At 42.1% G+C, this 16,322-nt stretch overlaps 1 protein-coding gene across 5 annotated transcripts in view; it reads left to right on the top strand.

Moving 5' to 3' along the window:
• LOC104671974 (glucosaminyl (N-acetyl) transferase 2 (I blood group)) overlaps positions 1–16,114 on the top strand; it is a 108,417-nt gene extending 92,303 nt beyond the window's left edge. For all 5 annotated transcript variants that reach the window (XM_030929507.1, XM_030929508.1, XM_030929506.1 and 2 more), the window contains 2 exons: positions 10,472–10,564; positions 15,538–16,114. In XM_030929507.1, coding sequence (XP_030785367.1) covers positions 10,472–10,564; positions 15,538–15,728 — 284 coding nt within the window. In that variant the 3' untranslated portion in view covers positions 15,729–16,114. The remainder of the gene's footprint in view (positions 1–10,471; positions 10,565–15,537) is intronic.
• The last annotated feature ends 208 nt before the right edge of the window (positions 16,115–16,322 follow it).

Raw genomic sequence — 16,322 nt, 5'->3', positions numbered from 1 at the left:
GATGTGTTGTGGTCAGCATTTTGAGATCTTCCTGGCCAGGACGTGATCTATAGAACTGAAGTGATGGGTCCGGCCAGGGTTATAATTCTGAGGAGTTGGCTGGGGCAGTCTGCTTGGTTAGTGACAGTTTGAAGCAAAGGAAAGAAATGACAGTTGAGAATCTAGCTCTTGAGGGAGGAGATAAGCATGAAGCTGGGTCCAGGGGAAACACATGTAGAAATGTAAAATAAGAAATGAGGTGAGGAGTTGGAATTCTGGTAAGAGGTGGTAAGAGGTGGCAGAAGAGGTCTGGGATGAGGGCAAGTCTGAGTTTGCTTTTGTTTACTGGAAGGTGAGTGGTTGTAGGGCATCTCAAGCTAGCTTGAAAAATCAGATACATTCAAAGTAACCTGTTCCCTGCAAGTAGAAGGGTGACAGGATCAGTGCTGATTATAGGAAGAGCCATCTGGTGGTATTGACAGCATCTAGTGGAAATACTGCAGACAGAGAGACTCATTGGCAGGCAATTACAGTAGTTTTGATGAGAGACGTTGAGCACCTGAGTGAGGACTGTGGCATCAAAGGAAAGCAAAAGGTATGTGTTTGAGCAACACTATTATCAACCAGTTTGGAGAACTGATGGTAGATTGGAAATCCACTGGGGACTCCTGTACTGTGCAAAATTTCAACAGTCGTAGCTGGAAGGGAATAATTAGTGGATCAGGTTAATCACGAAGGTGAAAGATTTTGAAGTATGTCAGGGTTTAGTGGAGCAAAGAAGGGAAAACTCTCAGGCTTCGTGTCTGGGAGTATGGAAGCTGAAGGCCTTCACCACCTCAGGAAAATCTGCTATAATTAGAAGAGTGTTTGACAAAAGCTAAAAATTATAAAGAGCAGAGATGCGTAGGCAGGCGGCCAATGGACCATGTCAGCATTGTAATGAAATCTGAACTGCTCTGAGCCAAGTATTGCACATGTTTGTCGACTTTCTACTGACATTGCCTAGTCTTCACCAGAAAACTGTCCAAGAACGACTCTGGCTTGAAGGCATTTAGGCTGCTACTGAAGATATTGATAAATATAAATTCTCTAGATACATTAAGCTGAAAACCCCAAGATTATCCCATTCATGGCTTTACCCCCACCATCTACTCTGGAATGTTGGAGGCATGCAAGAAAGTATTTGAATAAGTGAGTAAATTATCTGGAAACAAAATCAACAAGTTCTTTAGTGCGTCCACTCTCCTGAACTAGAGCCTAGAAAATTTAAGTGAATTTTCTAGGCTCTAGTTTACATAGCTTGGTAACAAGGAGGAAACATTAGAAAAACTTTAAAATCCATTCAGTTCTAAAATTCAGGGGTTTTCTTCCTTCATTTCATCTTCTCCTTTTAAACTAAGAAGGAGTGAATTTGTTGGTAGTTATGAGAGAGGAATGCAGAGATGTCATATTAAGAATGCTATACCACTGTCTCAGGGACTACAAAACTAGAAACATCCACATCAAACAAAACAGGGTCTCTTTTAGTAAGTTTCTTGTGTTAAAAATCCTAAATAGGCCAAACGTGGTGGCTAATGCCTGTAATCCCAGCACTTTGGGAGGCCAAGGTGGGAGGATTGCTTGAGTCCAGGAGTTTGACAGCCTGGGAAACATAGTGAGAGCCATATCTGTTTGGGGAAAAAAAAAAAAAAAATCCTATCAGTTGATCAATGAACAAGTACTGGGTGGAAACAAATATATACTTTCAATTTCTAAAAGTGACCCAAATTAGCAATCAGAATAAGAGGCTACAAGTTATTTAACACTACAACTCCCTGCCATTGGGTAATTTTCCATTTTTTTGTTGTTAATCAATTTAATTATTAGAATTAGTCACAATTACTAAATCAATGAAGCAAATGAAACTCAGATGTATATCAATAAACTTTTGTAAAAAATATAAAAGCAATATAACATTAAAGAAAGTTTTATAAGTAAGGAAAACACTGGTATTGCCTCCACTCACATTTCACATGCAAATATGTGTGCATGGTTTGTTAATAGTATACAATTTCATACTCTGGTGTTTTTGTGAGGTTTTTTTTTTGTTGTTGTTTGTTTGTTTTTTTGAGACAGAGCCTCACTCTGTTGCCCAGGCTGAAGTACAGTGGCAAAATCTCGGCTCACTGCAACCTCTGCCTCCTTAGTTGGAGCAATTTGCCTGCCTCAGCCTCCCAAGGAGCTGGGATTACAGGTGTGCACCACCATGTCTGGCTAATTTTTGTATTTTTAGTAGAGACAGAGTTTTGCCATGTTGGCCAGGCTGGTCTTGAACTCCTGACCTCAGGTAATCCACCCCTTTCAGCCTCTCAGAGTGCTGGGATTACAGACGTGAGCCACTGCACCTGGCCTTTGTTTTTGTTATAACTTTAGATCAGTAATTCTCAACCAGGGGTGATTTTGCACCTGAGGGGACATTTGGCAATGTCTGGAGAGATTTTGGTCTGTCACATCTGTGGTTGGGGGCCTGCTACTGGCATCTCGTGGAAAGGGACTGGGAATGCTGTTAAACATCCTAAACGGCATAGGTCTGCCCCCACAGCAAAAAATGACCTGGCCCAAATGTCAACAGTGCTGAGGCTGAGAAAACTGCTTTAGATTATAGTAAAAAAGCAGTCTTTTCCACAGATACATTATCGCCGTGATTTTATTAAAGGGATTATATTTTCAACTATGTATTTGGTGTTTATGTATGCCAGGCATTGCAAAGCACTGCACCTAGATTTTTCTCACTTAACCCTCCCAAATCCCTGTGAGGTTTTAAAGACGAGTATACCATGTCTTAAAGATTCAGTAGTTGTTCAGAGTTGTACAGTGAGTAGTAGCAATGCTTCTCTATCTGACTTCAAAGCCAGTGCTGTCAGTTATTGTATGTAATGTCATAATGCGCACCTTCATATACAGATTTCTGCATTTTAAAAGTGACTTCCTTAGCTTATTTTGAAGATATTAGTTTAAAGAGTCAAAGGGAATTGGCAGTTATGGTGGCTTTCCCTACATGTTTCTAAATTGATTTTCTACGACTGAACCAATGTCAGCACCACCTTGAATTGTGAGAAAGCTCTTTCAATATATTGTCATCAGCATTGGCTATGTAACATTTAAAAACAAAATTCCTTGTTTACTTAAGAAATTAAAAAGTATATGTATGAGCTTAAATCAGAAGCAATTTCTGGAACTTGTTACCACAGATAGTTCTCCCAAAATGGGGACCAAACTGTGTAAGAATAATAAGGAGACCATCAAGTCAATATAAATAAAGCTTGCATTTCAAAGAATATTTAACAAATGCAGTCATTTGACTAAGAAAGGCTGAGCCCCAAGAAAAACATGCCTGTTACTCTGTAAACTTTGCCTCAAACGCTCTGTTTATATAAGCCTATGAGGAGCAAATGAGATAATTGGATTTTATAGTTTAAAATGTTTTCTCAGATAATATTGACAGTTTTTTTGCCCCGTCCTAGAAATAGTGAAAAATAGGCCTTTGCTAGGATTCTGGTGAATGAAGGGTACGCTCCTACCCACACTCCCTGTAACTACCCTCCCAGAGTCCTGACAAAGAATAGTAATAGTCATCCTAACAGCAAATACAATAATAGTAGAATCGAGTCCAGTATTTTTCCAATACTGGTTGTATCCCATTAGAGGATACAGAAATCACTTTAGTAGTTTTTGATCCGAATTTTTAAGATGAAACGAGACTAGAAAACAACGTAAAATTAACAAGTGTATCGCATGTAATAAACACAGGTATTGTTTTATGCAACTTGTTTGCTTTATATACGTGTGTGTATGACAGTATACAGTGCTTTTTCTATGGGTTGCAGTCTAAAAGGTTGAAAAGTCACTGATCAAATCTACCTACTTCATTTGAGAGGTGAGGTTTGGAGACGTTAGATGACGTCCAGGGATGCCCAGCTGGTTAATGGCAAAGCTGGAATGAGAATGGAAGTTCCCTAATCCCTAGGCCAGTGTCTACTCCATCATGGTCCTCAGCCTGGGATCAGTCTCTGGCAGCGGGGGAGACAGGAAACAGGCTTAATAGAGAGGCTTTTGGGGAGTAGAGAAGGAGCAACTGGATATTGGCAACAGTGATGGGACCGGTAGCTTTGGGATCTCTGTGTATCTTTCAGCCCAAGTCAAATTAGATTACTTACTGAACAGTGGGCACATTGTACATTCAGGGTCTTCAATCTTTTTTTTTTTTTTTTTTTTTTTTTTTTTGAGACGGAGTCTCGCTCTGTCGCCCAGGCTGGAGTGCAGTGGCCGGATCTCAGCTCACTGCAAGCTCCGCCTCCCGGGTTCACGCCATTCTCCTGCCTCAGCCTCCCGAGTAGCTGGGACTACAGGCGCCCGCCAGGTCGCCCGGCTAGTTTTTTGTATTTTTAGTAGAGACGGGGTTTCACCGTGTTAGCCAGGATGGTCTTGATCTCCTGACCTCGTGATCCGCCCGTCTCGGCCTCCCAAAGTGCTGGGATTACAGGCTTGAGCCACCGCGCCCGGCCCAGGGTCTTCAATCTTAAGCTTGCCATTATCTCCTTAAAGTAATAACCAAGTGATGCTTACTAAGTATTCAAATTGAGCTGTCACCAGAAGTCTTGTTGAATATTTTCTCACTTCCCTAAGCAAGTTGAACCAAGCAGGACAGATTCGGAGAAGAGATGATTGCTGGTCACCCAGGTCATTATTGAAGGGCAAACTGAAATGGGTTGGTGCTTGCTACGAAGGTAGAAGAGGCCGGGCATGGTGGCTCACGACTGTAATCCCAGCATTTTGGGAGGCCAAGGCGAGTGGAGCACTTGAGGACAGGAGTTCGCGACTAGCATGGCCAACATGGTGAAACCCTGTCTCTACTAAAAATTCAAAAAATTAGCTAGACGTTAGTGGCATGCACCTCTAGTCCCAGCTACTCGGAAGGCTGAGGCAGGAGAATCACTTGATACTGGGAAGCAGAGGTTGCAGTGAGCTGAGATTATGCCACTGGACTCCAGCCTGGGCAACAGAGCAAGACTCTGTCTCAAAAAAAAAAAAAAAAGAAAGAGAGAAGGAAGGAAGGAAGGAAGGAAGGGGAAAAGAAAAGAGGAAGAAGAAATGCTTTTTGGTACTGAGAAGTAGAGATTATTACACCTTAAGTTGCCATGTCCTATTGGGAAATCAAGACAGGATCCAGGCCTGTCTGATCCTCACATAAGCTAAACAGTCCTTCCCATCAGCACTAAAGACTGACTAAGTCAATGAGGCCACCCTTGCATTGGGAATGGACGCTCATTCGTTCCTTTAACATTGGGTGAGAGTCTCCTGGTGGCCGAGTGCTATGAAGTCAAAGGCACTGTGAGAACTGGCCCTCTGTTCAGTGTAGCTTTCTCCTATAACAGGTGGGCTGATGCCTTCAAGGAGGTGATGTGAGAGGTCTGTTAAAATGCATATATTCCTAGCAGTGGGAACAAGTTAGTTGCAATTAACCCAAGGATATAGGGACCAGATTCGTTCATAAGAGCAGATTTTGAGTGAGAATAGAGTCAGTAAGAGACTAACCTAGAAACCTGATGAAGACTGAGGGAGGAAGGTCAAGGAGGGGAGGATAAAAGGACAGTGCTGTTGCTCCCCAGGAAAAGCTGCATCCTCCTCCAGTGTTGCTTACAGCTCAGAGCTACTCACACTTGATCATGCACAAGAATCTTCTGGGGATCTTGTGAAGATGCTGACGTTGGATGTTGGTACAAGAGGCCTGGCGTGGATCTCAATTTTTTTCTTTCTTTTCTCTTCTTTCTTTCTTTCTTTCTTTCTTTCTTTCTTTCTTTCTTTCTTTCTTTCTTTCTTTCTTTCTTTCTTTCTTTCTTTCTTTCTTTCTTTCTTTCTTTCTCTTTTTCTTTTTCTTTCTTTCTTTCTTTCTTTCTTTCTTTCTTTCTTTCTTTCTTTCTTTCTCTTTCTCTTTCTCTCTCTCTCTCTTTCTCTTTCTCTCTCTTTCTGTCTTTTCTTTCTTTTCTTTCTCTTTTTCAGGCTCTCACTGTGACCTGATTTTGGCTTACTGCAGCCTTGACCTCTCAGGCTCAGATGATCCTTCCAGCTCAGTCTCCCGAGTACCTGGGGCCACCGGCACACATCACAATGCACAGCTAATGTTTGTATTTTTCATAGAGACGGGATTTCTATATGTTTCCCAGGCTGGTCTCGAACTCCTGGACTCAAGAGATCCACCTGCCTCTGTTACAGGAAAGGGATCCCGATCCAGACCCCAAGAGAGGGTTCTTGGATCTCGCGAAAGAAAGAATTCAGGACGAGTCTGCAGTGCAAAGTGAAAGCAAGTTTATTAAGAAAGTAAAGGAATAAAAGAATCGCTACTCCATAGACAGAGCAACCCCGAGGGCTGCTGGTTGCCCATTTTTATGGTTATTTCTTGAAGATATGCTAAACAAGGGGTGGATTATTACTCCTTTTTAGACCATAGAGGGCAACTTCCTGACATTGCCATGGCATTTGTAAACTGTCACGGCACTGGTGGGAGTGTAGCAGTGAGGACGACCAAAGGTCACTCTCATTGCCATTTTGGTTTTGGTGGGTTTTGGCCGGCTCCTTTACTGCAAACTGTTTTATTAGCAAGGTCTTTATGACCTGTATTTTGTGCTGACCTCCTATCTCATCCTGTGACTTAGAATGCCATAACCGTCTGGGAATGCGGCCCAGCAGGTTTCAGTCTCTTTTTACTTAGCTCCCATTTAAGATGGAGTTGCTCTGGTTCACATGCCTCTGACACCTCAACCTTCCAAAGTGCTGGGATCACAGGCATGAGCCACCGCGCCTGGCCAGATTCTCCATTTCTTTCTTCTTCTTTTTTTTTTTTTTTTTTTTTTTTTTGAGACAAGGTCTCACTCTGTCACCCAGGCTGGAATGCAGTGGTGCAATCTTGGCTCACTGCAACCGCCACCTCCCACGTTCAAACAATTCTCCTGCCTCAGCCTACCATGTAGCAGGGACTATAGGCGTGTGCCACCACACCTGGCTAATTTTTGTATTTTTAGTGGAGACGGGTTTCACCATGTTGGCCAGGCTGGTCTTGAACTCCTGACCTTAGGTGATCCACCCGCCTCGGCCTCCCAAAGTTCTGAGATTACAGGCGTGAGCCACCACGCCTGGCCAGATTCTGCATTTCTAACAAGTTCCCAGGTGCTGCTGATGCCCCTACTCTTAAGAACCGCACTCGAATAGCAAGGCTTTGTGCCTACTTCTGCCAGATATTTCTGTGCCCCAGGATTCTTTGCAAAAAGAGTAGAATTCAACTTGTTCTGTTTGCCCTTCTCCCCCCTTCTGCTGTTAGAAATGTAATGGTTTAATGCACAAACATGAATAAGATCTAAGCACAGATGTGTTTGACACCTGTCATCAAACAGAAAGTATGGAAGTTGAGGTTTGGAATTTCAGTAACAGGAGGTTAGTAGGTGTTATGTGTTCCTTTTATAAAGACAGCAGGTCATTAATTATAAATGTCACGATCTTATCTCTGCAATAATGGAATCTGTTTCTGAGTAAGAGTCAGTTTGGGATTATCAATATTAAAGAGAATGAAAAGGAAGAAAAATGTCTTGTGCTTTCAAAAATACAGTCATTTCAACAATAAATGACTTTTTGCCATCGGAATGTACTCTTCATACTTTTATGATGTAGTTATTTAATAGACATTGGCTCATAATAACACATCAGCTAATCACACAGATGTAGGTAAATAAGCCAGATTCTCTCTTTGCTTTCCAGACTCTCCTTCCCCATCCCACAGCTTAACCAGACAAGTTTTACTTCAATTCTTTTAAAATGTATGTTAAGAACAAAACAAGGTAGCTTCTTTTTAGATAGGCAAGCACCAAAATAATTGTAAAGTATTAAAATGCAAGTTAAAGAAATAGAAATATTGCTTAATAAATAGTGTTTTTCTCGAAAACTTGAATACTTATATTAAATACATTCAAGTTTAGGTAAGAAGAAGAAAAGATCCTTGCCTTATAGAGAGCCCTTAGGGTTTAAGACTCATGCTGTTTACAGGAAAGGCTGTAACAAAATTTAATTTTAGTTAGGAAACCTGGTTACAAATCAGATCATCATATAATCATGTGACATCAGGGCAAAAGAACAGACCTTTTTTCTTCTGAAAATGCACATTTTTATTAATATTTTTAAAAGACTAATTTAATTAAATTTCTTTAAAATACTGGTCTTGTCCAATTTTTTCTTTATTAAAAATACTCATTGTCTTAAGTAGCTTTTTTCTTCTTTTATTTTAGGAATGATCCCTCTCTTGTTACCCAGGCTGGAATACAGTGGTACTCAAACTCACTGCAGCCTTGAGCTCCTAGGCTCAAGCAATCCTCCCACTTCAGCTTCCCCAGTAGCTGGGACTACAGGAGTGCGCACCACCATGCTTGGCTAATTTAAAAAAAACAAAAAACAAAAACTTGTGGTGATGGTGTCTCTCTGTGTTGCCCAGGCTGGAGTGCAGAGGTACAATCGTTGTTCACTGCAGTCTTGAACTCCTGGGCTCAAGTGATCCTCCTGCCTCAGCCTGCTGAGTAGCTGGGACCACAGGCATTAGCCACCATGCCTGGCTAATTAAAAAAAAAATTTTTAGTAGAGATAGGGTCTCACTATGTTGCCCAGGCTGGTCTCAGACTCCAGGCCTCAAGCAGCCCTCCCGCCTTGGCCTCCCAAAGCACTAGGATTACAGGTATGAGCCACTGCACACAGCCCTTGAGTTGTTTTTTTCTCATTAGCATGTGTATCAGCTTTTTACCTGGCACTGCAACAAATTGCCACAAATTTAGCAGCTTCAACAACATAAATATATTGTCTTACAATTCTGTAGGACAAAAGCCTGACTAGGCTGAAATCCAGGCATTGGCTGGGTCAGGTTCCTTTCTGTAGGCTCTGAATACAATCCAGTTCCTCGCCTTTTCTAGCTTCTAGAGGCCACTCACATTCCTGGCTGGTGGCTTCTTCCCCCATCTTCAAACAGCAAAGGCAGAGTCAGAGTAGAGCCTTCTCACATTGCGTCACTCTGTCCAGCTCTCCTGTTTCCCTCTTCCAACATTGAGGACCCTTGTGATTGATTACATTTGGCTCACCCAGATAATTCAGGACACCCTCCCTATGTGAAGGTCAGCTGATCAGCAACTGTAATCCCCCTTTGCCGTGTAAAATAACATATTCTCGGGTTCCAGGGATTAGGATGTGGGCATCTTTGTCTGTTCTGTATGTGTGTGTTTGAGGGGGTGGGTGGAAGCCATTATTCTGCCTACCATAATATGTCTTATCAATAATTAAAAAGAATCTTCTAAGAGAGGACTATTGTAATTTGGGTACAGATAGCATTTGCATAGTGCCATTGCATCAAAATTACATTCAGATTGCATTACTCACTGGTGGAAAACGCTGTAACTCTAAAGCAAAGTATTTCTCTTTAGTTGCATTTATGTTGATTCCCATGTTTTCCTTTTCTTTTATTTATTTATTTATTTATTTATTTATTTATTTATTTATTTTTTGAGACAGGGTCCTGCTCTGTGGCCCAGGCTGGAGTACAGAGACACAATCATGGCTCACTGTAGCCTTGACCTTCCTAGGCTCACATGATCCTCCCACCTCAGCCTCCTAAGTAGATGGGACTACAAGCACGTGCCACCACACTCAGCTAATTTTTTATTTTTTGTAGAGACAGGATTTCATTCTGTTGCCCAGGGATCTTCTTACCTCAGCCTCCTAAAATGCTGGGATTACAGGCATGAGCCACTATGTCTGGCAACTTCTTCTCTAGTAATGATTTATATATTATAATCTTGGAGTCTAACTATGATTAAATAGGCCCTTCAATCTCTATGACCCACCAAATTTATTTCATAGACAGGGTTATTGAGAAACACTTAGCACAGTGGTTCTCAGATGGGGTGATTTTGCTCACCCACAGGACATTTGGCAATATCTGCAGTTGTTTTTGGCTGTCACAGTTGAGGAGACGGTGCTATTGGCATCTATTGGGTAGAGGCCAAGGATGCTGCTAAGCATCTTACAAAACACAGGACAGCCCCCACAACAAAGAATCATCCAGCCCAAAGTGTCAATCGCGCTGAGGTGGAGAAACCCTAGCTTAGCAAGATGCCAACCTACAGCACCCCACCCCCCAACTGAATTAGGTATTAGTAAATGGATCAGAATTGTATTAGTATATTGATTTGTATATTGATTGAATTAGATGTTATACTAATTAGATGATGAGTCACAACTAAAATTCTGGTCAAAAGATCAACTGGAGGAAACAGAAGATGGGTAGATCAGTACATACCAATCTGTGTGAAATGTGAAAGGTAATAAACTGAAAGAAAGTAAGCCTAATTTAGAGGCTTAATTGATGCAATTGATGCCCTTCTCTCATGGTTCTCATCTCTACATTTTTTCTTTATCAACATTGCAGGTGTTCCTGGCTCTATGCCAAATGCATCCTGGACTGGAAACCTCAGAGCTATAAAGTGGAGTGATATGGAAGACAGTCACGGAGGCTGTCATGGTGAGGCTCTCGTTCCATGCTTCTAGGCCACTGCCTGTTGGTGTTAGCAGGAAGGTAGCTGTGGAATCCAGGGTTCTCATGGAGAGAGAATTGCTGCTATATTTAGACCAATCTATTAGTTATTGGAGAAGCCAAAGGCTTCAAGACAAAGTCCTTCAAAAATAAGTTTAAACATCTCACTGATATTCTCCAACTTATAATTACCTAGGGAGATGGAAAGATGGGTTCAAATCACGGCGACATTTTTTTCTCCTTGCTAGTTTTCAGCTTTCTTTCTTTCTTTAGAGGCAGGGTCTCACCTGTCATTCAGGTTGGAGTGCAGTGGCATGAATACAGCTCACTGCAGCCTCAACATTCTGGGTTCAGGCTTCACACCTCAGCCTCCCAAGTAGCTCGGACCACAGGCATGCACCACCACACCTGGCTAATTTTTTTTTTCCTTATAGAGTCAGCTTTCTTCTTGTTTATTCCTCTTGCTGTGCCTTCTGAGAGTCCAGCTATTCAGAAGGGAAAGCCATAAGGAGGAGAAGTGATGTCATGTTCTCACCACAGAGAAAGCTGGGCCCCCAACCCTCAGGCCAGTCCCTGCTCCCCTTCCCAGTGGCTTGGAGAGCTGTTGGGCAGCCTTCCCAGTGGCTTGGAGAGCTGTTGGGGTTTGCACAGCTCTGGCATGATGGATGGCAGGTGACACTAGCAAGAAGGGTTCCCCTCCAAATGGAAAAGAACTAGAAATCCTAAGTTATTTCCATTTCTATAGAACTTTATGAAGAAGAGTTTGTATCAGTCTTGGCACACACTGCATTCAGAATATTGCCCAGCACATATCAGGCACGAGTAGTAGTTTGCTAGAGCTGCCATAAGAAAGTGACACAGACTGGGTGCTTAATAGAAATGTATTTAGTTCTAGAGGCTGGAAGTCCAAGATCCAGGTGTCAGCAGGGCTGGTTTATTGAGGCCTCTCCACTTGGCTTGTAGGTGGCATTTTCTCCCTGTGTTCTCACATGGTCTTCCCTCTGTGTGTGTCTGTGTCCTAATCCCCTCTTCTTCTAAGGAGACCAGTCATACTGGATTAGGGCTCACCCTAAAGGTCTCATTTTAACTTAATTACCTCTTTAAAGACCCTGTCTCTACTCTGAGGCACTCAGCGTTAGGATTCAACATATGAATTTAAAGAGACAATTCAGCCCATAATACGTAATAAGTATTTATTTAGTAAGTGATTGTTTGAACGAATGAATCAGTGAATGAATGACAATATGGTGATTTGGCCTTTTCTCCCTATGGTAACAAGGCTTTGCCTCTACTCATCAGTCCATCTTTTTTTTTTTTTTTTTTTTTTTTTTCTTTTGAGATGGATTCTCGCTCTATCACCAGGCTGGAGTGCAGTGGCAAGATCTCAGTTCACTGCTGCAACCTCCACCACCCAGGTTCAAGGGATTCTTGTGCTTCAGCCTCCAGAGTAGCTGGGACAACAGGCGCATGTCACCACACTCATCTAATTTTTGTATTTTCAGTAGAGACGGGGTTTCACCATGTTGGTCAGGATGGTCTCGATCTCTTGACCTCGTGATTTGCCCCCCTTGGTCTCCCAAAGTGCTGGGATTACAGGGGTGAGCCACCGCACCCAGCCCCATCTTACCTGCACCTAAATGTTAAATGTTTCAGGTGAAAATTTCCAAGTTGCTCCATCTCTAAAACTCTCCATTACACCAACTTCTTTCTCATGTGTCTCTTGATGGTCTCATCCCACTGTGGACAGCAATGTTCTCATGCAAAGAAATTTCGGTCTATTCTGAAGCATGTTGATATATTTACTTTAATCAGTCCATATTTTCTTCAGGGGATAATGCATGCCACCTGCCTACGTTCTTTTTTTTATTATTATTTTTTTATTTTTTTTTTAAGATGGAGTTTCGCTCTCGCCACCCAGGCTGGAGTGCAGTGGCACAATCTCGGCTCACTGGAACCTCTGTCTCCCGGGTTCAAGTGATTCTCCTGCCTCAGCCTCCTGAGTAGCTGAGATTACAGGCACCCACCACCACGCCCAGCTAATTTTTGTATTTTTAGTAGAGACGGGGTTTCACCATGTTGGCCAGACTGGTCTCGATCTCCTGACCTCGTGATCTACCTGCCTCAGCCTCCCAAAGTACTGGGATTACAGGCATGAGCCACCACACCCGGCCTGTACTACCTTCATCAGCCCTCTTAGCACTTAGAATGATCTTCAACTTGGAGTGCCCATCTCTGATTACAATGTCTTTGTCACCTCTACTAGTTTCCTTCACCTATTTATTTTACTGTCTTTCTTCCCAGAGCAGAAGCTCCAAGACAGCTAGGAAATTTGACCAGTTTGTTCACTGTTTTATGTCCACACCTAAACCATGTTGTTTTTGGTTTGAATTGGGATTTCCAGAGGTTCGACATTTCGAGCTTTTTCCTTCTGTGAGCTTCCTTCTGAGGACTCCTGTCTGACCCGGGTATTGTAATCAGCCACTACAAGATGTCCTCACCAACATTTTCAGTCCCTTTGCCATTTTGACCCTACAAGGCTGATTATGAACCCTAATCATTACCACCATCTGCCTTTCTTGCCATTTGTACTTCCCTAGGCAGAGTATTGGTGGAGGGTGTTGCGGAACTTTCTTAAGACACACCCATCATTGGGTCCTGTCACCTAACTTCAGCTAGGCCTCCTGGCTACCTACTTATCCTTTTGTTTACCTCATTATTTTCCTGCTGCCCTTCCTAAGGGACACTTTTTCAGCTTTCCTGCTCACCTTTAAGTTCCCAGGGTGTATTAGTCTGTTTTCACACTGCTGATGAAGACATACCCAAGACTGGGTAATTTACAAAGACAAAGAAGTTTAATGGACTCATAGTTCCACATGGCTGGGGAGGCCTCACAATCCTGGCAGAAGGCAAAAGGCACATCTTACTGGTGGCAGGAAAAAGAGAATGACAGACAAGCAAAAGGGGAAGCCCCTTATAAAACCATCAAATCTCATGAGACTTATTCACTACCACAAGAACAGTATGGGGGAAACCGCCCCCCATGATTCATTTATCTCCCACTGCATCCCTCCCACAACACGTGGGAATTATGGGAGCTACAATTCAAGATGAGATTTGGGTGGGTACACAGCCAAACCATATCACAAGGTTATGCTAAAACAGCCTTTCCTATTCTCAAAAGCGACCATTTCAACTTGAAAAAGAACTTTCAAGGTATGTGATCAAAATTCGTCATCTAGTCCCTTGTCATGTCATCCTGTCCCACCGTCTTAGAGCGGTTTGGACACATTCTCTCATTGTTCCCTCCTGTTTCAAGAGGAAAAGTCACCCATCCTCCCAACAAAAGCCACCAGCTATGGTCTCAGCTCTCTGTGGGCCCCCTCTCTCGGACCCTTACCCTTTTGCATTCTCAGCCTCTCCCTTTCTCCTGCCTCTTTTCCTTCTCTCCAAAAGTGTGTACTCATCTCCCCTATCTTGAAGACATCGAGTTGTCTATGAGCCCTCTGCTTTCTCCAGGCCGAAAGATTCTTTCCTTGTTCACTTCCATTTCCTTAAGCATGTGCTTAAGACCTGTGTTTTCGGTTCTCGCCGCCTGGTCATTCTTTCACTTCCTACAATTCTGGCTTCTTTCCCCAGTGACTTCCGCTCTCTGTTATGCTTCTTCCCAGCCCACTGAATTAATCACCACATTCTGTCTGTCCTTCTGTACTAGCATCTTCAATATCCTCCCTTTCTCACTCATCACAGACATTAACTTTGAACGAGCTCTCCAGTTTATGTTACTACTGCAGCCTCTTGGTTTCTAATGTACCCTGCAAAACACTTCAAAATTAATCTTGCTAAAATCAGTTTCATCATATGATTCTTCTATTCAAAAATCTTTAAGGCCTGTCCATACTTATGAGATACAAGGCCCAACCCTTCAGTCTGTGAAGTTGGTCAACCAGCAATTGTCCTACTATGTGCCCAGAGGAATCTCTGGAAAATGATTGCAACTTCCTACTATTCTTGTTTCTAACCTATTCCCAACAAAACCGCCTCTCCCAGAAAGTCCCCAACCCAAAAGCTATTGAGGTTAAAAAAAAAATTCAATATTGACATGTTACATCACTGAGGTTTATTACACATCTAGGCAGAGATATCAAGTAGGCACTTGGATAGACTAGAACTCAGGAAAAAGATTTACCCTATGCAATCCATAAAGACCTCTTCCATCTCTACCACTGTAGGACTTCTCATCTGTAACTCTCATTTATTAATACAGTAGGCCCCCCTTATGCACGGGGAATACATTTCAAGATCCTCAGTGGATGCCTGAAACCACAGACAGTATGGAACCCTGAATGTACTTTGTTTTTCCCTGTACATGCATATCTATGATAAAGTTTAATTTTTGAAACAGGCATAGTAAGAGGTTAACAATAATAGCTAATTATAAAATAGAACAATTATAACAATATGCTGTAATAAAAGTTATGTGACTAAAAGTAAGTTGTGTGGAATAAAAGTTATATGCTCTCTTTCTTTCTCAAAATATCTTAATATTTTTGGATCATGGTTGACCTCGGGTAACTGAAACCTCAGAAAGCAAAACTGCAGATAAAGGGGGACTACTGTACATGAATGGCCTTGTAACACCTATTTTGTTACTAACACAATTTTAATATTAATATTGACATAATAAACACAGTAATTAACATAATAATCAAAATATTAACATCTGTTATTTTATGCCTTCTATGATTTAACTCGTTTTTTTCAAATAACGTATTTGTACCTCTTGTTCTTCTAAATAGAGTTCCAGTTCTTTGTGGGCTGAGACTGCACGATCATATTTCATTTGAATCCTGTAGCACTGGCACAGTTGTCGTTAGTCAGAGAGTACCTCTAGTATTCTGTAAGTTCATCACCCTCTGAAAGCAAGCATGTCTTGACTCTGTTTCTTGTTCTTTCTTTTGCAGGCCACTATGTACATGGTATTTGTATCTATGGAAACGGAGACTTAAAGTGGCTGGTTAATTCACCAAGCCTGTTTGCTAACAAGTTTGAGCTTAATACCTACCCCCTTACCGTGGAATGTCTAGAACTAAGGCATCGCGAAAGAACCCTCAATCAGAGTGAAACTGCGATACAACCCAGCTGGTATTTTTGAGCTATTCGTGAGCTACTCATGACTGAAGGGAAATGGCAGTTGGGAAGAGGAGCCTGTTTTTGTGAGAGACTTTTGCCTTCGTAATGTTAATGGTTTCAGGACGTTTATAGCTTCAGGACTTGGCTACATAATTATACTTAAAATGTCCACTGGACGCTGTGAAATACACTAACAGGATGGCTGGGTAGAGCAATCTGGGCACTTTGGCCAGTTTTAGTCTTGCTGTTTCTTGATGCTCACTTCCATATTAGCTTATTGTTGGGATCAACAATAATTTTAAATGACCTCAGATCTTTGAACCAGATACTCATCATATTCAAATGTTCTAATAAAAAAGAGAATTGTAGATAATACTGTCTAGGAAACTAAGAATTAGGTTTCTTTGAAGAAGGAATCTTTTTTTTTTTTTTTTTTTTTTTTTTTTTTTTTGAGACGGAGTCTCGCTCTGTCGCCCAGGCTGGAGTGCAGTGGCCGGATCTCAGCTCACTGCAAGCTCTGCCTCCCGGGTTTACGCCATTCTCCTGGCTCAGCCTCCGGAGTAGCTGGGACTACAGGCGCCCACCACCTCGCCCGGCTAGTTCTTTGTATTTTTTT

Source organism: Rhinopithecus roxellana, chromosome 4 (assembly GCF_007565055.1).
Source record: "Rhinopithecus roxellana isolate Shanxi Qingling chromosome 4, ASM756505v1, whole genome shotgun sequence".
Lineage (NCBI taxonomy): Eukaryota > Metazoa > Chordata > Mammalia > Primates > Cercopithecidae > Rhinopithecus > Rhinopithecus roxellana.
Note: the sequence above shows the minus strand (reverse complement) of the source record. Positions and strands in the feature narration are given on the sequence as shown.